Consider the following 25,002-nt stretch of genomic DNA (forward strand, 5'->3'; position numbering starts at 1 on the left):
CTTCATTTAGCTGCGCCCTCCTCAAACAATATAAAAGCAGCTACAGAGTAAAATACGCAGGAGGAATCCAGAAGTTTTATAAAAAGTAACTCATTACTCAACAAAGTCAATCTGAGCAAAACGGAAACAAACTTTGTGTTGAATGATTAGATTTCAGTAACTGTCACAACAGTTGGATCGATAAGCAAAATGTTGCTTAGATAATATGAGCCTAGAAATACTTATTTTAATTCTAATTGGCTTGAGAGTTAAGATGAAGTTGTGTTGTGTAGATTTGCGTGGTTATAATTTCTCAGTGTTTATCATCAAAGAATTAACAATATTGCATGCCAACAAATCGAAGCATTATCTTTTTAAACCCTCCAAACATTTCAACGATTTGGGTGAGTGCTACAGAAAACAAATACGACATTTGGAAGAGCATCATCATCATCTAGAAGATGTGCAATATGCACTACAGAAGGATATTATGTGGAAGAATTACTTATGCTAAAGAGATATTAAAGAAACTTTCTTGCCTAATTTTTTAAAAACTAATTGCCTTAGAATTGTAAACGTACATTCTTTGAAATTATGTATCAGTTGCGATATCTTGTACATGTTACAAAAAATGAATGCGTCCCTTAAATAACGCTAAATCTTTATATTTTCGGTTGTATACCTCTCTTTCTATTATTAAAAACAATTTATTATTAAAGTTTCTGTTTGAAGAAACTGATGACGACGTTCGCCATCATTGTAGATTTAGAATCTTCTCGAGAGTTGATACCCATATTCATTCATTTCTTCTTCCCGAATCAACGTTCAATAGTCTCCCATAGACCTTTCACTCGTGCCACATATGAAGTCGGATGTTTTTGGTGAAATGATAAAGTATTTCCCTACTGAATTACTAGTAGTAAATGACGTAAACTATCACTCGCGACGCATAGAGACGGCTACCACTACATCTACTACTACTACGGTGAACCGTTTTCATATAAAAAAAAATCGGACATTTACGAGAAAAACTATATACTTCGCCAATATTAAATTCCATGGACTATTGACCTGCATTACAAAGAGCTCATATCTTCAATATTACAAAATGATATAAACGATGTTATAAGATTATTAATAAAAACTATAACAATAAACTAAACATAACATATACACTGTACAGCTTTATTTGAAAGAAGAAATTAATTTTGTTTTTGTGAATGATAATTTACTCTGAGAGTCTGGGGCACAGGCGTCAGATTCTAAATTGCTAACATTACCGAAATTATATTGCTAGTTCCTTGGAAAGTTTTAATAAATTTTAAACTCCTGTAGAAAGCCTCTCAAATTGTCTTGACTGGACTATTTTTTTTTTCTATTTTGGTCAGCAAGGAGCAAAAAGTGATTCTTGGGATTTGATAATCTTTTTCGGTTATTTGCAACGTTTATAGGGGCATGCATTTTTTAACTGGTTAGTTCAAAATCGTCCAGAGAGAGTAGAAAGCGAACCAATTTCATTACATGTAACATCATATCAATCTCAATCCGACACCAAGATGGAAGTCGCTACTGATGAACAATATCATAAATTTCAGGCAAGTAATTTCGGTCCACTGCTTACAAATCTTCAAAAAGAGGCTCCGCCCCACCCGCCTCAAACAATACATAAGCAGGTACAGAGTAGAGTACGAGCCAGTTCCAGTTTAGCTCTGAAGAAGCCAAACATCAGCAAGTTCGATTTATAAACAACCAGCGCAGGAGGAATCCGGAAGATTTGTAGATGGTGTTACAGTGTTACAGTAGGCTGCGGAAGGTTCTTTGAAAAATTAGTTTAAAAGTTTTTAAACATTTGTATTTACAGGTCAAAATTGACAAAAAAATTAGGTTCTTTTTTAGGTGTCTTTTTCCGTGCCGTCTTGTGAAAAAACTTTTCTTTTACTTTATTTCGATTTCAAAGAAAATCTTTTAATATTTTAAAATCAAATAAATTTTAGTTGATTTTATTACGATATTATTATTGTTTATTAAGATATTATTTATTAAGGTATTGCAGGAATTTTTGTAGCTCAGCTACTGCTGTGGTATGGCCGGCAACTGCCACGCGCAGTTCATTGAGAGTGTGCAGAGAAGGTTACTGCAGTATTTAATGTTCAGGGAGGAAGGTTCCTATCCTGAGAAGGGAGTTGATCATGATCTTCTGCTGGGACTGGGACTGGACTGGGACTGGACTTGCAATCTGTTTCATTGCTCTACAAATTAGTTCATTGCGGAGTCGATTGTCCATTGTCCGGAACAATTACGATTTCATGTGCCGCAGCTGGAAGGGAGACATCAAAAAACTTTCTTACAGCAGTTACCCAGATCCAATATTCATTTTCAAAACCCTATTTACAATACGGGTGTTACCTTCAATAAACTCTCATCGCACTGTGATTTATATTATGATGGTCTCCAGGCGATACTTCGCCAACTTCGATTGGCGTCAGGACAAGTCTTTACCCTTTTCTATCTTCTTATTTCCCATTTTTTTAGTTATAAGATTAGTAGATTTAAAATTAGTTTTTACTTCCCCTCTGTATATATATTGCATGATTTATATTTAATATTTCGTGTAATTGGGTCATGTTACATGTTGGAGATAAAGTGCTATTTTTTTTTTGTTACAAGACCGTTCCAATGCACGTATATTAACTCAGTTTTAGGATTAAAATGTTTTGAAAATAAAAAACAAGAGCCTCCATAAGGATATGGTACGTTGAAACAGAGGACTTTGTTACTGTGATCACAAAGTTTATTAAAGTAGTTTATTGCGGTGAGGAATCTTAAGACACTTCTAATTTTTGTATCCGTTTATAAGATTTTCCTTTAGATCATTCGTCAAACCGACGGTTGACCTCAATCTATCATATCCTTTACAAGTGCAGAATATATGCGAAACGGTGAAACGCTCCCGGCCTTGGTCGCAGACCGCCGGAGGATCTCCCCGAAGTAGGTGGGCATGTGTAATTCTTGTATCACCAATTCCTAGCCGATGAATTTTTACTCGTTCGGCCCTACTTGGGCCCAACGGTGGTTGCCAGCGCTGCACAGATTCCTTTATTTGTTTCAAGCTATTATTAACGCTGTTCCACTCTTCCTGCTATGTATTAACTATTTTGTCCTTCAGGTAGGCTTTTATATCAGTGTGTTTGATGATGTTTGACTTGGAATCCAAATGAATGAGATAGATATTTTTTTCTTAAGGAACTGGCCATTTCTTGCAGCACACTGAGACAATCCCAAGCTATGAGTCATTCTTGAGATGAAGTGGTTATATCGCAATAATGGAGAGCTTGCCATGCTGCGTGAGTTCTGCAGTGTATATAGGGGAATAGTGTGGAAGTGTCCACGAGTAGGTGAAACCCCCCACCGCTAGAGCAGCTTCCACACCACGCAACATCTTCGAACCATCTGTATAAATCAATGAAATTGTTGAGTTTTCGTGTATGATTTCTCTAAACTTCTGATGGAATACGGACGATGGCGTGCTTTCTTTACAGTAGATAGTAAGATCAAGTCTGATGTTTAAAGTTGGGACCATCCATGGGGCAACTTCGAGAGGTGCCACAAGTAGGACGTTGGACAGTCGACGTCCAGTTTTCGCAGGGATTCATACGCGCTGATCCCAGCTGGTCTTGTGATAGTAGGTCGACCGCTATATCTGTCAAAATTCTCAAATAAGATCGGATAATTTGGGTCATTTGGCTGGGCTCTTATACTCACGACATAGTTTAGTATCACTTTTTGGAAATGTATTCACAGAGGCGGTATGCCGGTCTTACTGCCTATACTAGCGGTAGGGCTCGTGTGGTAAGCACCTATACAATATCGGCGTGGTGCACAGAATCTAATTCTTTCAACAAGGTTGTCCTGATCTGTAGTCAATTTTTGAGAGTACCAAGGAGCGGTAGATTCCGATCAGTACGTCTGCGGCCGCACCTCATTTCGTCCCAGCCAGTACTTTGATAATGTTATTATTATTATGAATAATAATATATTATTGTTATTATTATTATTATCATCATTATTATTATTATAAATAAAGACAGGAATCAATGCGCCGAAAGTCCGATTTGTAAATAGTATTACAGTAGTCTGTGGAAGTTTCTTTGAACATAACAACCAAATAATCCAGCAAAAAAACAAACTCTAATAACTAATAACGCGGAGTAAATAAATATTATTGTGAAGTATTTACTACTGAAAGCCGCATATCCCTTTGGGGAGAAATCGCATCGTTCAAATATTAAAATTTGAACCCGCTTAATGATTTTGACAGCTCGCTTTCGACAACTAAACAATTTTCGTTGCAAGCTGACGCTCCGGACGAGAATAATTTATCGCCTCTTCTACCTTAAAATCGCGACTTTCGTTCGGATTTATCAAATGCGCTTCTGACTTGTGACATGGGAAATGAAGTAGGCGAGTGATAGAAATTGAATCGATTGAATAAATACATACGGAAACGGCGTCTCTATCCTCAACGTTTCGATTGCCAAGAGAATAATGATAAAAATTCTTAAAATTACGAGCTTCAAAATAGGCGTCTCTACATTGGGTATGACTGCCGTTGGATGTAGTTTATGACGTCTTTGTTGGTGATCCTTGTTACCTGCAACTAGTGGCATCCGTACCTAATTTACCTCAACCGATGGATTCGTGAAGGCGCTGTTTCCCTGGGTAAATTCTGCTTCCTTGTACTTGTGTGCTGTGTTGCTTCTGATGTTGTTGTTGTTGTTGTTGTTGTTATTCCTGTGTTACTTCATGCGAGTTTCCATAGGTCTAGATAATTTCGCATTTTGGGCTTTCTGTATGCAATTTTTGGTATATTTCTGCTCAGAGGGAGCTCTTCTGCGCTGGGTTTCGAAGGACCATCTAGTTTCCTTACCAGTGTAGGTGAAAAATTGCCCTTCAGCAAAGTTCAACAAAAATTCCCTCGTTACCTTTAAGGTATGAGATAATACAAAATAGTAACATGTATTAAATTTTATTCATAAACAAAACCCTTAGCTCTAGGAGCCAATTTGGACCAGTGCTGGGTTAATTGCAGACAACATGGGGTATTTACGGACGAGGTCCCCCTCTTGAAGAAGACCACTGCAACACTGCAATTCTCATGTGCCCAATTCTCACATTTGCGTAGATCACAATACTTTTCCTGGCAATAAATGCAGAAATATTCATCATTTTCTTTATTACATTCAAAATTGTTTAAGTTTCTTAAACCTTTTGGTCGTTTTTCTTTAATGTTGTATGGTTTCTTATTCGTAGTTTTGGACTTTTCTTATTCCAGGTTCCTTCCCTTTCTTTCTTTTTGCTCTAGGTTTACGTTTTCTGGTGTGCTGGTGACAATAGTGGAATGTTTTCTTTAAACTAATCGTTTTGTACGAGTAGATTTTAGAGTTGGTAATTGCACCAAGTGGTACTGAGGGAGATGGACAAGTTTGACTTGTTATACTTTGATTTACACCAGCTTGTTTCATTTAAATCGTCAAAGTTAGCCTCATTATTGGAAATTTGTAATATTTAGTGAGATTATATTGGATTAGAAATATTTTCATTGGCAGCATCATACACAACAAGAGATTCATTGTGGGGCTTAATTTGGCTTGAATTATTGGTATACGTTTGTACCCGTTGTTCATAGCTTTTTTCTTTCAGTACTTGGCCTACAACATCATATGAAGGATTCACATTCTCTGTTATATGCTGTTTTTAGTTTGTTATGGAAAGTTGAATCAAAAGGCTGCATTCTATTGGATTTGTGAGGTGGCAAATTTAAAACATGCAACAAAATTCGTGAGCTCTCAGACTAATGTGGCTCTTATAGTTGTCCAGTATTAGTAAAATAGGATCATCTGAGGATGGTTTACAAATGCCTTGAAATGCTGAAACCAATCGACGAAAATTGATTCAATTATCCAGCCTGAGTCAGAAACACAAGCCACCATGTTACTAATACTGTCCTTCATAAGCAGTGCATTCATTCGCTTTCTCTTGAATATGAAAAATGGGAGTATCTATGTGCCTCCAGCATTAAAATAATTTATGACTGTGGTCAAGGAACTATGCTCTACGCTGGTACATTCACCTACTTGTTTTAATCCTTTCGGTGCGAGAATCTTTAAATCCAAAACTAATCCCTGCTTCATCAACATTGTCGATGGAATTTGACTTAAATTGGTATTTTATCATGAGTTTTTCTAAATTTTCAAAAAATATATGTGTTTCTTCTTGATTAAAAGCTGTAAATCTATTTATTGTGTAGTTTGTGGTCTTCGATGTGATACCAATCTATACCTTCTACTATACCATTCTTGTACCTTTATTGAAGTCATTTGCTATATTATTAGCAGCGACAAAATTAAATCTAATTGTTCTTAGTTGTCTCAGTCGGTTTTCTTCAGATTCATTAAAAACTGACTCTTACCTCTTTTTGATATGGTACCTTTCTTACTTGATCAAAAAGGGGCGCTCTGGCAATCCCATACTTTTCTGCTACCTGTCGAAAAGGAGTTTTTTATTCTCTTTAATTTCTTGCACAGCTCTTTGTAAAGTTTCAATGATGTAAGCTGTTCCTTTTTTTTGGAATAAAGAACTGTTACTACAGGTTTTGATAAATAATGGAGAAATTACAAAAATAATATTTAAAAAAACCAACAACCTAGATCAACTGGATTTTTTTAAAAGTACGATACTTAACACATGCTCAGAAGTATTTGGAGCAACGAAAATAAACAGGGACATAAAAAACACAGCATGGTGGAATGCAGATGTCAAGAAAGAAATTAGAATAAATAAACAAAAATAAAAAAAATATTTAGCAACCAAAAACAACGACAGGCATCAGAAGTATAAAATACAAAGAGAAAAAGTTAAGCAACAGATAGTGCAAGCGAAGAGAGAATCATGGGAAGATTTTGGAAATAAAATCGAATCGGACTTCCATAGCAACCAAAAATTGTTCTGCAAAACGCTAAAAAATATAAAGACCAAAGAAAAGCTCGGAACTCTAAAACAAATAAGACACTGGACAACGTCAACGATATAATCGACAGGTGGAGAACATATTTCCAAAGTTTATTGAATAACAGCAATAAAGAAGATGATGAATTTAAACAGGGCACTGGCGATACGCGCAAGAACGACTACATAAGGATTTACGATATAAAATACGCTCTAAGTAAGCTAAAAAGCGGCAAAGCTGCTGGACACGATGAAATCACGATGCTGAAAAATGTGGGTGAAGTGGGATGTCGAGTGCTAACAAGAATATGCTCCCTAGCATGGCAAGAGGTAAGGGTGCCCGAGGATTGGAAAATCGGAGTCATTGTGCCAATATTTAAAAAAGGGGATAAAAGAGATTGTAGTAACTATGGAGGGATATTGATATTGAGCATACCATCGAAAGTATATGAGCGAGTCTTACAAGAAAACTTTCTAAAGTCCTGGAACCACAACTAGAACAATCTGAAAGCCGATTTAGGAAAGGAAGAAGCATACCCGACCTCATCTTCAGTATCAAGAAAATTATGGAAAAGGTACAAAACAGCAATATAGAGATATATCTAGCTTTCCTAGACCTGGAGAAAGCTTTTGACAAACTTCCAAAATATGTGGTGAGGCGGAGTTTGATAGAGCGAGATGTTGAAGGAAGACTAATTTCAGCCATAATGTCCACATATACGAACAGCAAAAATTGCGTCAGAACCGACAACCTGCGATCAGCATACTTTACAGTAAACGGGGGCGTTAGACAGGGAAGCGTTTTGAGTCCGTTAATATTTAACTTAGTTATGGACGATGTAATAAAAAAAACAAGAACCAGTACATTTGGTTTCTTAGTAGGGTATAAAGATCTGGAATCCGTTTGGATACGCCAACGTGTGGTTGCAGATGATTTGGTTGTGTTTACAAGCAATGAAAGGAAACTTAAGAAGAACCTGGAAATCTGGAACAACAAGCTAAATGAGAAAAACCTTAAAATCAACGAAGAAAAAACGAAAATTATGGTTTACAAATAATTTATCGTTATCAATTATTTTCCATCGTACAATCATTCAAATGTTAGATATTCTTCTGTTCAACACGTGTTATCTTATCTCAAGACTCGCGTTCCTATGTCAATTTCATCTAAACATTGCTAATAAATTAAACTTCGAGTTTTTTTATATGTTTATATGTTTATATGAAGAATACTAAGGACTTTTAAGTGCTTGTCTCACTAGGCTTATGGATATATTTTTTATTTTTTTAACTCCCATGGTGGTTTATTCACATGCGTACCAAAAATGCATGTTTTTAAAATAGTCTTATCCCTTTTTTTCTAGGGTTTCTCGTCTATATCGCTCGTTTGCATATCTGAATCTGCGAGAAATTCCGGATTAGCCCCGGAGATGATCCAAGCAAATTCACGGCGAAAATTTCGAGTATTAATTGTTTACATGTCGTTGTTCCGCCCGGGGCTTCGTGTTCCTTTTCATTATTTGTTTTCCTCGTAAAAATGATAAACGGGTCCAAATTAATCGAAACTCGACTTCCCGAGTTGATTTAAGACTTTCGAAAACTGTCGAGGTTATCTCCTAATTGCAATTTATCCTCGGGATTATGTATTAAACGACAAAGCGAAAGGGACTATAATGTTTTATGATTAATTTGATGTTTCAAAACATTTTGACGTGATTTACGATGTTTCCCATACCCTCCGATGATTTTTGTCTAAATAAGCGATAAAAAATACTTGAAACATATTTTTCGAAAATTATCTACAACTTTAAATTGTTTTTTGCTTCTCTAAAATACCCAATTGTACATACAGGATTTAGTATGCGTAAAATGACCGCCATGTCTGTGAATGAATTCGTGTTGTTTTACAAAAATGAACCTAAAAACTAACGGTCGTAGAAAAACTATAGTATGCAATACGTTTGGTAAACTTTTGAGGTCACTCGTTTATTAAGCACCCACTCAAATTCCTTATCGTAACAAATAATTAGTCCGTTCATATTAAGGGTGGACGCTTTTTCGATGGCTCCACGCAATTGGATCAAAATTATGTTCTTAAATGCTTAACGATGCCTTTTGATGTCTTCTAATTAAATTGTCAAAGATTCTTTCAAAGTATTTAACTGGTAATTGAACAGTTTCCTATTTTCAATTGTTTTTTTTGTAACAAACAGTAGACACGAAGCACTAATTACAAAATTAGCTTAGCAGAAAATATAATTTGGGTGCTGAAAATATCTGGAAGGGCTGTACTAGCCAACCGCACATCCCTCCTCATTCATCCGTAACAGTTTCTTAAAAAAAAAGCACTACAAGAACTATGTGATCAATTATTGTATAAAAATTTCAACAGAGAAAACAAAAATTCTACAATAATCGCATTTTAAAGTTTAGTACGATCACCTGAGCTGTTACAGTATAATTTACTACGTCAGACTAATTGATATTGTCAGGCATATCATTAATGAAACAGTTAAGCAACAATGCGACCAGTATTGTTGACATGACACTTTTTTTCCTCTTTTTTGTGTTATTTTTAACACCTTTTAGTGTGCATTTATTTAAACAGTTAAAACATAATTATCAATCTAATTGTAATATGTATGTTCACTTTAAAGTAGTATATTGTCTTTTTTTAGCTTACATTGCACGAGAGATGCGTTATCTTTTTGGTAACCTGTTTTTATAACCATCGTGCGTTATAATTTTGAAATAAACCTAAATAATTTTTTTCTGAGTTAGAAATCGATTTTCTTTGTGATGTGACAGGAGAATATAAAAAATGGAAACAAACTGACCAGTGAAATCAACTTATTAGTAGTCTTACATGCCAGCAAACGAAAATTGAAAATATTTCATTAAATATATTTCTTCCTTCTTAACTTTTTGTATTTTTAATTCATTTTGGTTTCAGTACCAAATACGTGGTAAGGGAAGAAAGAAGCGGATACAGGGTATTCATGTGGCTGATTATCAAATCTTTCGCCGCCAGAGATGTCGGGACTTACAACTGCGTGTCCACAAACTCCTTGGGGAGAGCTGAAGGCACGCTCAGGCTTTACGGTAATTGTCATAAACTTCAACAGATATTCTATTATTCCCCAACGTGGTTAAAATGAGCGCAGTGCCTCTTTAATCTTTCAAAACATTTACAATCAGCCACTATTACGTCACAACTTATACGACGTCAGCATATGATATAATCCGAACTCCACCATAAAGAGGGTAACTTTGGCCAGCTTCCAAATTTTTAAACCTGCCCTTTCGAAATTGGTATTAATTGCAGGGGGTACAAAATTGTGTAACCAATTGCATCATTACCAAATATCACGCGTCGATGCTTGCAATAATGTACCGGGTATCCCATTTTGAGCACTTTTAATGGGGTATCTCGGTTATTTTTTAATATAGAAGGTTGCGGCTTACGCGACATTGTGCTACTTTTTTGTGAAATTAAAGATATCTTCAACGAAATTGTCATGGCCCTCTTGGTTTTCGAGATACAGGGTGAAAAACCTCCTCGTATATCCGTCGTTATTGCAGAGTTAAAAAAAACGTTTTTATACGATTTTTCCCGTAGTGCTGTTTGCTTTTTTACTTGCTTTAACCGTTTATTAGTTTATTATATATTTTTTAATGGAACACCTCGTATATTATTTTTTTCATTAATTGGAAATTATTTATGCTTCTCAGAAATATATATTGCTATAAAGTTGCTTTGAAAATTAAGCTCAAATTTAATTTTTTTTCATATTTTATTTTATTCGTAGCGGTAGGCTACGAATAAAATAACAATATCCAAGTAAATAATTATTAACATACAAGAAACCCAATTCAAAATGTATTTTATACGTTATGAACTGCTATTTGTAATAATGTTCAACTTATTATAGTCCATTAATTAATAAGAAATATAATATTATCTAAAGAATATTAACATAATATTATACCTAGAACTGTTGTTCAAATTCTCGAATGCAAAAATCGAATATAATGGCATTTAAAAGAATTATTGGCGTGTTTTATATACTTTATCTTGCATGTATCCATATAAAAAGAAATCTGAAATTGAAAGATCCGGAGATCGTGGAGGTCATCTTACAGGTCCGTTGTCATCTAAAAATGAGAGTTATGAATGGGGCCACCATCTTGCTGAAAGGATATATCACTATAACTTACTAAGGGAATATCTTCGAGTAATTCTGGAATGACTTCCTCCAGAATCTCTAGGTATGGTCTGTTCATAGATATAAGAAAGTGACCAATTGCTTTTGAATGGAATTATCCAGGGATGGATTAACATTAACATACAATGCAACAAGATTATTACCTAAAGTTTCGGAATTTAAATTTAGGTAAAATTGTGGTCCGTAATAGAAAATATTTTTATACCCACCTGTGTTTAATATTCTTTGCTTTGGCATACTACTTAGTTTAAGTTTATTAGTAATCAGTCTTATTTCGTGTGTTGAATCGTGTGCGAATTATGCAAAATATGTGCGAGTCTAGTGTATCTCAGGAGATGCTCCCGCCCAAATGTAGAAAACACTATTCTATTGAGACCAAGGAAGTTATAAACAATGTTTATTTGACTCTCATTTAACGTGGTGCCAGCATCTTTAGAAAAAACGGCCACATTGACGAAAATTCCAACATCAACTGTATGGAAAATTGTGAATAATCCCATTACAGCGAGGAAAAAAAGAAGCGATGCTGACATTTTCTCGAGTGTAGATGAGAGTGATCGGCGTTAAATTTACCAGTTATACGAGGAACAAAGCGTGCCTACATTAGATATCTTAATTAGGAGAATTGAAAAAGATGAAACCGGTGTTAAATGTGGCAGAACTACCCTATGGAAGTGTATTCAACACATGGGTTTTAGATTTAAAAAAATTAACAAAAGGCAAGTTTTAATGGAATCTTTTAGAATTCGGAAATGGTAACTGGAATATCTAGAAAAAATTAGGATTTACGGAGAACAACAAAGGCCAATTATTTACTTGGATGAAAGCTGGTTCGACACTTATGATACCCCGGAAAAGGGTTGAGTTGACTCAACTGATAAGTGTAAAACAAACGCCATCAAAAAGAGGTAAATGAATAACTATTTTGCATGCTCCAAAGATAGTTGGATTCCAAATGGACTTTCTCTGTCTGCGAAAAATATTAAAGATTCTTCTCTGGATTACCATGAAGACACCACCGCTGATTTATTTGAAAGTTGATTTAAAAACAAACTAGTTCCAAACATTTCTCCTAATAGCGTAATTGTAATGGACAAGGCAAGTTATCACTGTAGACAGTTGACTAAAACCCCTTCCTCATGTGACACAAAAGCAACAATCCAAAACCTCATGTATAATAACGACATTTATTTTCAAGAAGATTATAGCAGAAAGCAATTAATTGAGGTTCTACAAAGCTTGAACCTACAAAAGGAATACGTCTGTGATAATTATGCAACAAAATCTAGGGAATACAGTTTTAAGGCAACACCTTACCCCATCCCATTGAACATGCACCAACTGAAATCTCCCATTCGTCGTAACAATGTTTTTCCCGTGTTAACTCCAATGTCCTCAAACTTATAGGAACCGAAATTTTTAACATCCCTCCACAAAGTTGGGCAAATTTTGTTAAACATATATAAAAAGCAGAACAATCATATTGCAAATAATATTGCAAAATATATTGCAAATAATATAGAACAAATAATAATTAGAACAGACGATGATAGCGATAGTGATACTGATATATTATGTGGATAATTTTAAGTAATTTAAGTAGGTAAAGAAAATAATTTGTAATTTTATTTTAGATTTAAACATAAATACATACATAAATAAATAAATATTGTTTAGTATCTTTCCTAACAAAACCCCAAATAATTAAATTCTAAGCAAAGTACGGACCTGTTCGGCCATATTTCATTTTTACAGCTTGCCCGGGTCTTTCCTTAATTCGTATCAGTTAGTCACTTTCTTATATCTATGCACAGACTTTACCTACGTGCTGCAAGACCTGATTCATAAATTCGGTACACTATTCGTTGTCCCAGAGCGTCCTTGTTAGGCGCTTCCAAAATTAAATGGCGGTTTTCTGTCTACCAGTTCCTCATGTTATGGCGATTAAAAATTCCAAAATTTGAAAAATAACATTCTTCGCACCATCGTTGGCTCGTATTTGCTGCAAATTATTTGTATTTTATTCAAAATTCTTTGGGCAGTTGGTTTTGGTACCACTACTGCTTGTTCAATCTGTAAGCAAGCTGATCACGGCGTTGCTTCTATGTAACATAATAAATTTGTTTCTCTTTGCTCCCTATTCTCCTTCAAATAATGTTTAGGACATGGTTGAATAAAGCATGCGTGCCTAACTAAATTTATTGTCAGGAGAGCAAATATATCTGGAAACGGTTGTCGTCTCTCTGGATATCTAATATACACAAAACACATTTCTATAATATTACCTATGGTAATATAATTCCGAAGCATCTTGGGCATTTTTAAAACATTGTATAAAACATATCAACATAATTAACTAAAATGAAATATAAACACAAAAACCAAATGGATAGCTAATAATAATATAATTAAGAACTGACAGTCTCGTAAGGTTTTGACACATTTGCTTTTTTGTTTTTAATAGATAAGTCATAGCCAACTATCTACTTAACATTATAATAACATAATATTTATATATCAATAATTTGACGCCATCACTCATCCGCCTCTTTCAACCTTCAAATATTAAGATAGTAAATTATAATGTTAGGACGCTCAGATCATTCTATTCTCAACTAAAAGACACCACGCCAATAAATAAAAAGTCCAATGTTGTTTATGAATGTGAGAAACTTTACATAGGGCAAACATCCCAAATTACAGCACATAAAAGTGACTGTAAACATAAGCCCAATATTACTGCCTCAGTTTCCATTTGAATGATCATGACCACCAACAATCCTTATATACTAGATACGGAAAAAATGGCTATAAACATAGGTTCCTAGAAATGTGATATATTCATCAGTGCGCCAACTCCATTAACCATAAAAAAGATGTGGATGGTTTGAGCAGTATTTACACTTATTTATTACATCGAACATTTACAAAAAAACAGAATCGAATTGATTGCATTTTTGTTGTGTCTTTGTCGTTCCGGTTATTTTACTTTATAATTAATGACTAGTTGTCAAGACATAAGCTTCCCATGTATTTACTATTTTAATCTGTGCAGCCTTTACTAATGGCTAACACGTGGTTCTCTATTTGTGCAAGGAGTCTTGTGCCCCCTTAGCTGTTAGAGTTTAATTGACGGCAAATTGATGTATTGACGAGCCTAGTGTGTTTTTCTTGTTTTTGTGATAGAGTGTTTTCCCTTTTACATTTTAGTCCTGAGGAAGCCTGAATACTTGGACGAAACCTTGACTTAACAATAAAAAGCCACTATTCAATGAGCATTTATATCTTTTATTGCTACTTCTATATTAGTCAATATTGGGAGATCCCGTAGTTATTTTGTGCATATATATATATATATATATATATATATATATATATATATATATATATATATATATATATATATATATATATATATATATATATATATATATATATATATATATATATATATATATATATATATATATATATATGCATTTGTGTGTGTGTGTCTGTGTCGGAATATTGTCACATATTCTATTTGATGGAATTTCATCAATTAAAAGCCCCCTTAGTTCAATACTTCACGATTCTTTCGAAACTCCAACATCTTAACCTCATTGATTTTAAAATCATCGCCTTTGTTTTTTTTTTAATAATGCTTAGATTCATATCATCAAACATTTTTTATACAAGTTTTCGTAACTTATTTCTTTCACATTGATCTTGTTTCCCTTTTTTGCATCACAGCTCCATGGCATTAAAAAAAATCTGCCAACTCATCAGTTTTCCATCACTCAGGGGATTATTTTTTCCGTAAAACTAATGAAGTTAATTATCTCTTTATCAAATTTCATAGTTTCACCGAGATTTTTTAATTTTTCAAATATATAGATGGAGTTCCGTTCATCTAAATAAATTATTTAATTTTTGGAGGGATACCTATCTTTCTTCTTATTAGTTGACCATCATACTGAGGCTCTAAAAAATAGTGTTAGGAACGAAGTTCAATTTCTAAATCGAAGTGGTGCTACAGGTGAGATGGATTCAAATTAAATGCCCGCATATGATCACAGATTTTGGCACACTTTCTATAAAAGCGGTATATTTAATTTTTGCCAATTTTCGCCCTTGTAACCTTAAGTAGCATCAAAAATGTAGCGGCTTCGTTGTACGCGTGTCACTGAACTATATCAACTTTTATAACGTTTCATAGGTTTCATAGAAGTTGTAGAATAATTATCACGAGCAAACATTTTATAAAATAAACTAACGGAAAATATAAGTTTTAAAATATTTTGAAATTTATTGGTCGTCCTAAAAGGCTTGCCATCCTTATAAAACTCCCAAAGCTCTTATAAAAGCTAAGTTTTCTTATAAACCCCATTACAAAGATTCGTTTCCTCATAGCACTACTATGCCTCTATTTTAATAAAAAACAAAAGCAAGTTAAAACGTATAATCCTTAAGATGCGGGCTCGTACAGGGTGTTCTCCAGGGACACCCTCACGTTCTCTATTAACTTGGATATACTGTCCTGACTTCGGTACCTGTCGCCGTTCCTCCTCAAAAACCCTCGCCGTTCCCTTAAAAAGTTCTTCTCGCTGTCCGAAAATACTTTCACTTTGCATTCCAAGTTAAACTCTTTGGATAGAAAAGAAGATTTCTGGATAGCTTGGATGAGATCAGTCTGCGAAACTAATCCTTCTTTTGTCGGCGGGCATGACTGTTCTATTTGCGGTTGTACTGTACTTTCGTTGTGAGATTCGCTATCACTCTTGTCTAGGTTCTCGATTCGATCGAAAAATTCCTCGATCGTTGCGATTTGTCGACGTATGGCGGTGAGTTTGTTTGATTTTGCTTCCCGCGCGTTTCTCAAAACGATGTCTGCTGTTGCCCTCTCTCTGGGATCTGAAAAATCAAATTCAAATCTTAAAATATCTCTAAGGCTAAAGATAACAAAGCCTACCTGGCTTTGTTATCGAGACTCCGAACGAAATATGAAATTAAACACGAGCTAAAGTTTTTTTATGGAACACCCTGTAGATATATTTTTAAAATTGATTACACTGTTTATACGTTTTCAAAAAATTTTTTTAAAAATTATTGGTCTAAATGTATTTTTTAGAATAAATTGTATCTAACTAAATTTTGTTCCATTTGAAATATTATTATTATTATTATTATTATTATTATTATTATTATTATTCTATTGCAAAAAAAACAAATAGGATACAGAAAATTAAAAAAAAAAAGCAGCAGGACATTTACGAGGATAATTGGTCAAGCATTTAAACTTCAATGGCGTACTTAGATTTTTATTAAAAACGTAAGTTTTGAGATACAAGCCCTACGTTTATGCAACACCTCTCGAAGATTTTTATGCGCTTACTAAAAATGAAAATTTTTATTTACTGTTTTTTGTATTCTTTAGTGTGTACTTTTTTCTGATAATAATAATGATTATAACAATAGTATCTTAAGTGGAATATAATTACAATAGAATCGAAGTTCATTTTAATCAATATTTCTAATAGTAAATTAAATGAAATTTTAATTGCTCGCTTGCCCGGCCGGCACAAAGTCAAGGGATCATTTTTTCTAAGAAATGTACTTCGATTTAATATCATTTGTTTCGATGAACTTATTCAGTGTCATACTTATCCCGACGCCACTGACGAAAGTGAGAAAGAAGGTGTTCTGCAAGTGAATATTGTTTTAGAATCACTAACATTTCCTTTGTGTTAACAAATTTCACAGAATTTGGTAATAATAAGGTCCTTTTTCAGTTATCGAAAGTATGTGATTAGGTTTCTATTGGTATTGGTATTTTTATTTTTGAATATAAATATTGTTCTACAAAGGTCCTTCTTCTGCATTTGTTTCATTGATCGTATGGTCCTCTTTTTTATAATAGAAACTCTTTGTATGTCAGAAGCAAAACCCCGAAATATTCCATCTTTTACAACAGCTTCAGAATTAGCACAATGGACTATCTTATATACCCTGATTAATAATTCATTTATTTATCTGAATTCCTAATAAATTTGTACTGTTTATAAACGCAGCATTTGCTTGTTTTACCTCTATATAATCAGAAACCAGAGTGATTTGGATCTAATGTACTACCCCATTTTTGTACAATTTGTTGACATGTTGACACAAAAGGCTAAACAATCAAATGCCTTACTCAGATCTAAAAATAAAAGAAAGAAATCACAATGTTAATGTTAATGAACGTTCCCTTTCCCAATATATTTTCAAGAAAAAGCGGTGTATAAAAAGCAGCAAAATCGATTTACATCTTCACGAGTTATGACGAAAAATAGAGAGAGAAAGATAAGAGAAAAATCTATATATCAACCAAATTAAATCAGACTAATTGCAGTATCTCCGGAATACGGCTCGAATGTTGCGTTGGGTCCTAAAAAGGGGGAGCGCCGCTCCCGCCGGGTTCAGTCAGTCAAAAAGAGAAGCCTATGCGCGCGAAAATAAATAATTGTTAGAAACAGAAACCTTATATAAGTTATTATTATTATTTTTGTCGTTGCAAAAACGTAATAAAACTTGATTTTTTTTAAAATTATCACACTTACATTCAAAACTGAGCGGTGATCTCACTTTCATCGATTTTTGAATGTCAATGTTCTCCTCATCTCTCATTTTCTGATCGCCGCCTTCGACGTCCAAATTGGCGATGTTGTCGAGGTGCGCCTCGATTTCTTTGAGGGTATCCTCAATTTTCAGGTCGTCCGGATAATGCCGGTTCTGAAAGAGCACTTCCACGTTGCAGCTCTGTGTGCAGCTTTCATCTTTAACGGCAGCTTTTGTTTTCGTAGAGGAATCATCCACTACGAGTATCTTCTCTAGTTTTTCGTTGATGTCGGATAACGCCGTGGCAATCTTCTCGCGTTTATCTTTCCTTTTTAACGTCTTCGTATTGCTCTTCGGAAATTTCTGCTTTCTACTGGGGACACACACGGCGACGTCATTAAGTTGCTTCCGAGTCGACGAGTCCGCATTCTGTCAACAAAATGTCTCGCTAATATTTAGAAATAATAGAATCAATTCCAAATTAATAACAAAACAATGGAGATAATAAAATATGGTTAGGAGTGCACACGTATTAACAATTAACGAAAAAGGAAAGAGAATTGGTGGTAGACCAAGAAGGAGGAAGGGAATTAAACAGGTCCTAAACCTATTAATAAGAAAAAAGAAAATGTTACCGTGTGATTCTCGGTAATCAGGTTATCAGTGACAATTTCTCGGTTCACCATTTCGACCGCAACTTTCTTCCGAACTCCGTGATCTTCTCCGACGGGCAAGATCGCATTTTCCGCTCCCAGATTCGCGGGCACCTCTATTTCCACAAACTTCACGTGCTTCGGGTCTTTGTTGGCTTTCAGCGTCTTGAAACAGCTTTTCGAATTCAAAGCTTGCACCGTAGACTGCTTATTGGCGCAAGGGCCGTAAACTTTCTTGAATTCTTCGAAATTTGATATGCGTTGTCCCGCATTACGAGTTAGTTTTCCGAATTGGGCTGCTTGAGCGAGGTCTAGCTTTCTCACCTTCACGGCGGCTTCCAGGAGTTTGCGTGGGGACGTCACCCCGTCGTTTCTAATCATCCTATTCGTTTCCCGATTAGTTGTTTTTACGTCGGGCTATAGAAGCGCGTGATGTCATTTTGACACGGGAATTTGGACGCTGTCAAAGTAATGCGAGCGTATGCTACGCGATAAAGACATACGCATACCACCCGAAATATATAAGAAACCTGAACGTTGGCGATCTTTAGGCAACCTGATGATGGTATGGATTTTGTTGGTTCACTTACCACTTGAATTTTTTAGAGAGGCACTGCAAATGTAACTACAATGGCTCTATAATGACAGTTAGAGCTAAAAAGTAATATTATTCGCATATTAACAATGACCTACAGTGACTCACAGCGTAAATGATGCAGTGGTTCTAACAAAAACTAACTGGTCTGATTGTCTCTTTATTTATTTGAAAAAAAAAAACAACTTATTGTAATTAAGTTACTAAAGAGACTTCGTTGCTCTAACGAAAAGAGGGGCTTAGGCTAGGCTAGTTTAGCTCCAAATAAGATCTTCAATGAGCATGAGGAAAGATGGATTGTAAGCGAGGTATCGAATTCTCCAAAAAAAAGTGCTCCAAAAATGTGTGTCGAGGTGGAAAGACAGTTTGGAAAAAGGTGTAACCCCGAAATTTATAAGCTACGGTAAAGCACGGTTGAGGTGGAGTGATGTTATGGGGCTGTATGTCATCTGCAGGAGTAGGTGATATGCATTTCATTGAAGGAAATATGCACCAATATGTGTATTGGGATATATTAAGACAGCATCTGGTTGCTAGTGCCCAAAAATTAAATATGGGTAACAATTATCGGTTCTATCGTGACAATGATCCAAAGCACACGTCATTTCGGGTCCGCAGTTGGTTGCTTTATAGCTACGCAAATGTTATTAAGACACCAGCCAGTCACCAGACATAAATGTAATTGAAAATTTGTGGTTGATATTAAAAACCAAAGTAAATAGTGCCCAATATATAACAAGAATGAATTAAAAGTAAAAATTAGTGAAGTATGGAACATAATTTCTCCGGAGTATACTAGAAAATTCGTTGAATCAATACCCAGAAGACTACAAGCCGTTATCGTTAATGAGGGAGGCCCGACTAAATATTAACAAGATTATATCAAATTATGCAGTTGTTTTTCTCCATTGATTTGGTTATATTTTGTTTTGCATCATTTAAGCTGTGACGTTAATATTATATATAATCTAATTAATTCTTTATTATTAACTAAGTAAGGCATATTTAAGACAAAAAGTAATTCACCTACTTTTTTAGAAGGCTAACTTAATTTCAATAAGTTGTTTTTTTCCCAATAAATAAAGAGACATTCATTCCAGTTAGTTTTTGTTATAGGGACTGCATCACTTAAACTACGAGTCACTGTAGGTCCGATAATATGCCTATGGAATACGGCTAAGTAATGATTGGTAACTCTCTAGCATTAAGAAAGAGGGCATAATGTTATTTTGCAGCAGATGTGTCGATTATTTATATAGTGTTTTGTATGGTGCGATTGAGATGTTTGTTCCTGTTAAGCGATTTAAGTCTTCAAATATTTCTGCATAGTTATGATAGTTATGATAATCGCACTGCGCACACAAAATACAAGCAAACTAACAGAGTTGATGATTATTTGTATTTATGTGGCTTAAGCGATCAGTGTAAGGCACTACGTAGTGAGTGCTACAGTGCATATAAAATGAGAATTAACCAGGATGTCACGTGTGACGCCAAATCTTTTTTTTTTTGGGAAACATGTAAACAGTTTGCGAAGGTAAAGTGCATATCCCAGTAATATATATTTGGGCCCGAGGTTGCCGACGATGGCCAGGATATTATTGACTTGTTTGTAAAGCACTTTGCTTCTACTTATGAAAAATATGAGGGTGTGATTCCTAATTATAGTTTTCACTACAGTTTAGACTTCAACTCCATGCGTTTTTCACTTACTGATGTGTTTAAGAGTGTTATGAACTTACAGATTCCATTAGTCTTGATTAAGAATTGCGTGTGTACTTTCAGAAAGGCCACTACAGCATATATCTAATCTTTCCTTCTCTTCAGGGGTTTGCATACATACATTATAGCTAAGGCCTTCAATATTCATACTCTTCCAACCAGAAGACTGCAGAGTGATTTATTTTTTCTCATTAAATATTTTTAATGGTTCATCCTATTGTGCAGCTCTTTTACATCGCATACAATTTAACGCATATTACAGAAGCCGTGATAACTCAATGTTCCGCATACCGTACCATCGCACAAATTATGGAGTATATTCACCCCTTACTAGACTGCTGAAAACGTCGAACTATTTATTGTTGTTAAATTTTGTTCTTGTTTGATTCTAGCTATTATACTGCTGTCTTTCTCTTTATTTGCCTTTAGTGAATATAAAAGTTTTATAAATTGGTAAAACTGCAAATAAATAAATTAAATTAAATGAATATTCAATTTACCCTAAAAATGGAGTGTTCTTTGAATCACCCTAAATTATTCTTATTATTATTATTGTCCTAGGCCCTATTAGAATTATAATTTTATATTGCACACACGCTGTTTATTATAATTATAATATATATTTATATATTATAATTATAATATATAATAATAATTATAACTATTATTTTTTCTAGAGATAAAGGTGGGTTCTGGAACATCGACCACCAAACACGGTAAAGATTTAATAGGAGGTAAGGATTTTGGGTTCCTTTCTGTTGGAAATAGAAAATAACGACCGCAATTCGTAGGTGTAGCGGAGCCAGCGAGGGGACAGCATCCAAAAAATGCGAACTCCAGTTTAAGAAGCAGAAGCTTCTCGCAGTTATTGTTGTTTTTCACCATATATATTATCCCGAGATGACCCGACTGAATCGAGTGAGCGCTAATCGTATATTTAAAATGTAATGTAAATACGCATACCAATTAATTCACTTGAGATCTCTCGAGTTCAGTATAGTGCTTTCGCAATTAAACCGTTTTGACCTGAACAGTTCAACTTTTTCGGACACTTTTTCTTACGTATTTCGCTTTATTTTCTGTCGCATAGAATTCGTCCAACCAAAATTACCCTCTCCGAAGTTTTGATTTCCAATCAGCCTTCAAAGAAGGGAACTATGCTTGTCTCTGAAAGGTAAATAAATAATTACTATAGATTTTTTCGGTCCTTTGAGGATGGGTTTAAGCTTTAGACTAAAAACAGATGATTGATTTTTGGCAATGAAGTAAGATACAAAGAAAAGTCAAGAGACTTCAAAGTTTCAGTTTTAGCTAATACATTTTTGCTGTGAAATAACGTAGCCACTGAACTAAATAATTCTAATCTACTACTGTGCATATGAACTTATTTTAAATCGGTGTGTTTCACCATTAACGGCCACAGGCTTTTTTATATGAAGAGTCTCTGAAGCAGGTTGTGTTAAAAATAATAAAAAATTATTGCCTGTGAAGCTTATTGTGACACATCCTGTATACACTTAAGTAACACCTTATATAAATAAAAAAAACAAACGTTCCTGTACTTAGAAAGTTGTTTCCACTGAATTCTAGCATTCGAACCAGTTTTCTCACGAGACAAACACTTCCCATTTGACCATTATAAAGGGTGTTCCGAAATTAATGTACTATGTCCGGAAACGCCCTCTTTCCAAGCAGGGGAAGACATTTTTTAGTACCTGTATTACTTTCGCTTTTTGTCAATGAAAACAAACATTATTTGAAACATTTTTGTTTTTGTTTTGGTTGGTTTTGGTTATGGTAAAAAGTAAAAAGATCAAATTTGTTCCCAATTAAATGACGTCACTGGCAAAGTTCTTTGAAAAATTGATTTCGTAACACCCTGTATGATAGAAGATAATTCCAGTTGTACATTTTGTAAATTGGATTGCTGGAAAACCGTTAAAATTAATGTATAAGCATGTATAGATGTGAGTACCTACTCTTTGATGTAATGGGTTACCCTGCGCATCGCATATGATCTTCGAGCACACTCACGTTTCCAAAAAACTTGGTACAGCCCAAAGTATGAAGTATTAATTTCGGGAATTTTGATGTGAATAAATTAGTAAAGACGGGTGCGGTAAGATCATTTTCATACCTGTATAAATTTTAAATTAAATTAAATTTAAAATTTAAACAGTTCAATGAGTTTTTTAACCTAATTTACGGGATATTTTAATATCTCCATAACTGTTTATTTTATAGCAAAGTTTTGAATGCAACAATTGTTTGTATGAACGCGCTTCATGCAATAAGACACAGATCCTAACTTTATTTAGTATTTCCTGTTTTTTGTATTCGTATTAGGTAGAATACAATTTATTTCATACAATGTCTGATAGATAACTTTAGGCGTTCTATACAGGGTAGTTCATTACTATCAATATATGAAATATGACATTTTCTTAGATACTGTCACATATTTATAGAATAGCAATTATTTTCGTCTCATGTAGCACATTCATACAAACAAATTTGGAAGATTTAAAAGAATGTCACAATAGTACCCTGTATAATTGTTAGTAAATGGAAGGTCAAATAAAAGATATTACAATTTTTTTTTTGAGGATGAAATGGTTCATGCGCACCACGCGCTTGGTGATTTGTTTCGTGATAGCGAGGGACTCTCCGACATTTCGGACTACCCACTAAAACCTCCTGTTGCTCCAATCGTTTCACCCGGAACCGTCGTCGACATATCTTCAGGTGTAACCAGCGGTGTTTGCTTATCCTTGATCCTACTTTCTTTCCTTTTGTCTTTCAAGTTCGTCTCTCTCTATTCCGCTCAAAATTCCACTTAGCATATCTTCACAACTCGCCAATTTTCTGCCCTGTCCACTATCTTCGGTACAAGGGAATCTAGATCTAGCGCACTGCCGATTGTGCCATATGTTTCCTCCCTTAGCTCTCCCCATTTCGAACACTCGAACAGGGTGTGTTGGGCGGTATCAACCTCGGAGCAGTATATGCAGCGCTCCGTGTGTTCATAGATACAAGAAAGTGACCAATTGCTTTTGAACGGATTATTCAAGGTTGCTTATTAACATACAATGCAACAAAATTATTACCTTAATTAATAATTAATTGATTAATAATTACTTTAATTAATAATAATAATCTTGTTGCATTGTAAGTTAATGACCACCCTTGGATAATCCGTTCAAAAGAAATTGGTTACTTTCTTATATCTATGAGCAGACCATACTTGCCAAATCTTTTAGCGAAAAGTCTAAAACAGCCATGGGCGCTTAGGGCCTCTATTAAGTAGTAATCTGCACTACGATGTTTGCAACCTAGCCACACTTTCTGGTTCGGTATGAGCTTTTTGGTCCATTGGGCCTTTAGAGTCTCATTTTGCCACCTTTGTTGCCAGATGTCCAGTGCATTTTCACGTGCCGTAGCCTTTTTGTTTTGTTAGTCTTCGCCTTTGTGTTTATAGATGTGTCATTGACCATCAAGTAAACTGATAAATTAATTATTAATTAATAATCGTCTTATATAACGAATATATATCAGTTTACTCAACAGTAATTCCACAGCTCCAAAAAAACCTAATTTCTGACTTAAACAGAATATTAAAAACCAACGTTAATTTGATTAATAATTATGTGTCTGCAAATACCTCCTTCGTACCTAAAAAGGACCTCAAAAATTGTTTTTAAAACTACTAAACCAGTTTTTTTTTATGGAACTCTGTAAAAAATGTTAATAACTATTTTTGCCCAAAAAAATTAAAACAATTCCCCTCCTTAGCATCGATAAAATTTTACAGGGCCGTATTGTCGGAACGATGAGTTTTGGGGCACATCTTTGTTAACCAAACTAATGTTATTTTTTAATATTCTGTTTACTCAGAAATTTGAGGAGTATTTTTCGAAACATCCTGTATAAAATCCCGGATTTTAAACATTGCCCATAAAATATGATATACACGGCAACAGACATTTTAGTGATAAATTGGTTAAGGCTTTCGCGGCCCGTTGATAAGCTATTATCTTCATTCGGGTTTAAAGGCCGTCGTCGATTGGAATTACTTCCTAACGTTTCGCTAGCACGAGTGGCGAGCTTCTTCATGAAGAAGAAACGTTAGGAAGTAATTCCAATCGACGACGGCCTTTAAACCCGAATGGAGATAATACCCTAGACATTTTAGTTTTCAACTGTTTTTGTTATAAATCGATTTAATTATTTACTTGTCTTCCAATTT

The 25,002-nt window shown here is 34.6% G+C and overlaps 2 protein-coding genes across 2 annotated transcripts in view; one reads left to right on the top strand and one right to left on the bottom strand.

The window, feature by feature from the left end:
* The window catches only part of LOC132701962 (lachesin-like), a 114,929-nt gene extending 91,607 nt beyond the window's left edge, over positions 1–23,322 (top strand). The window contains exons 7-9 of the mRNA XM_060670321.1: positions 9,938–10,086; positions 21,434–21,490; positions 21,548–23,322. Of these exons, the coding sequence (XP_060526304.1) occupies positions 9,938–10,086; positions 21,434–21,490; positions 21,548–21,660 (319 nt within the window). The 3' untranslated portion in view covers positions 21,661–23,322. The remainder of the gene's footprint in view (positions 1–9,937; positions 10,087–21,433; positions 21,491–21,547) is intronic.
* LOC132702281 (uncharacterized) lies at positions 15,545–18,887 on the bottom strand. The gene is made up of 3 exons (XM_060670820.1): positions 18,422–18,887; positions 17,789–18,215; positions 15,545–16,103 (listed from the first exon to the last, which is right to left on the bottom strand). Exons 1-3 carry the CDS (start codon positions 18,818–18,820, stop codon positions 15,658–15,660), a joined length of 1,272 nt encoding a protein of 423 aa, XP_060526803.1. The 5' UTR covers positions 18,821–18,887; the 3' UTR covers positions 15,545–15,657.
* Positions 23,323–25,002: the final 1,680 nt, after the last annotated feature.

Source organism: Cylas formicarius, unplaced genomic scaffold (genome assembly GCF_029955315.1).
Source record: "Cylas formicarius isolate icCylForm1 unplaced genomic scaffold, icCylForm1.1 PGA_scaffold_5__7_contigs__length_24384050, whole genome shotgun sequence".
Lineage (NCBI taxonomy): Eukaryota > Metazoa > Arthropoda > Insecta > Coleoptera > Brentidae > Cylas > Cylas formicarius.

Coding starts and splice junctions, on each gene's coding strand:
- LOC132702281 (XM_060670820.1), bottom strand. CDS start 18,820: ATGATTAGAAACGACGGGGTGACGTCCCCACGCAAACTCCTGGAAGCC. Junction 18,216..18,421: donor TGATTACCGAGAATCACACG/GTAACATTTTCT, acceptor TTTTGTTGACAG/AATGCGGACTCGTCGACTCG. Junction 16,104..17,788: donor ATCACCGCTCAGTTTTGAAT/GTAAGTGTGATA, acceptor TTGATTTTTCAG/ATCCCAGAGAGAGGGCAACA.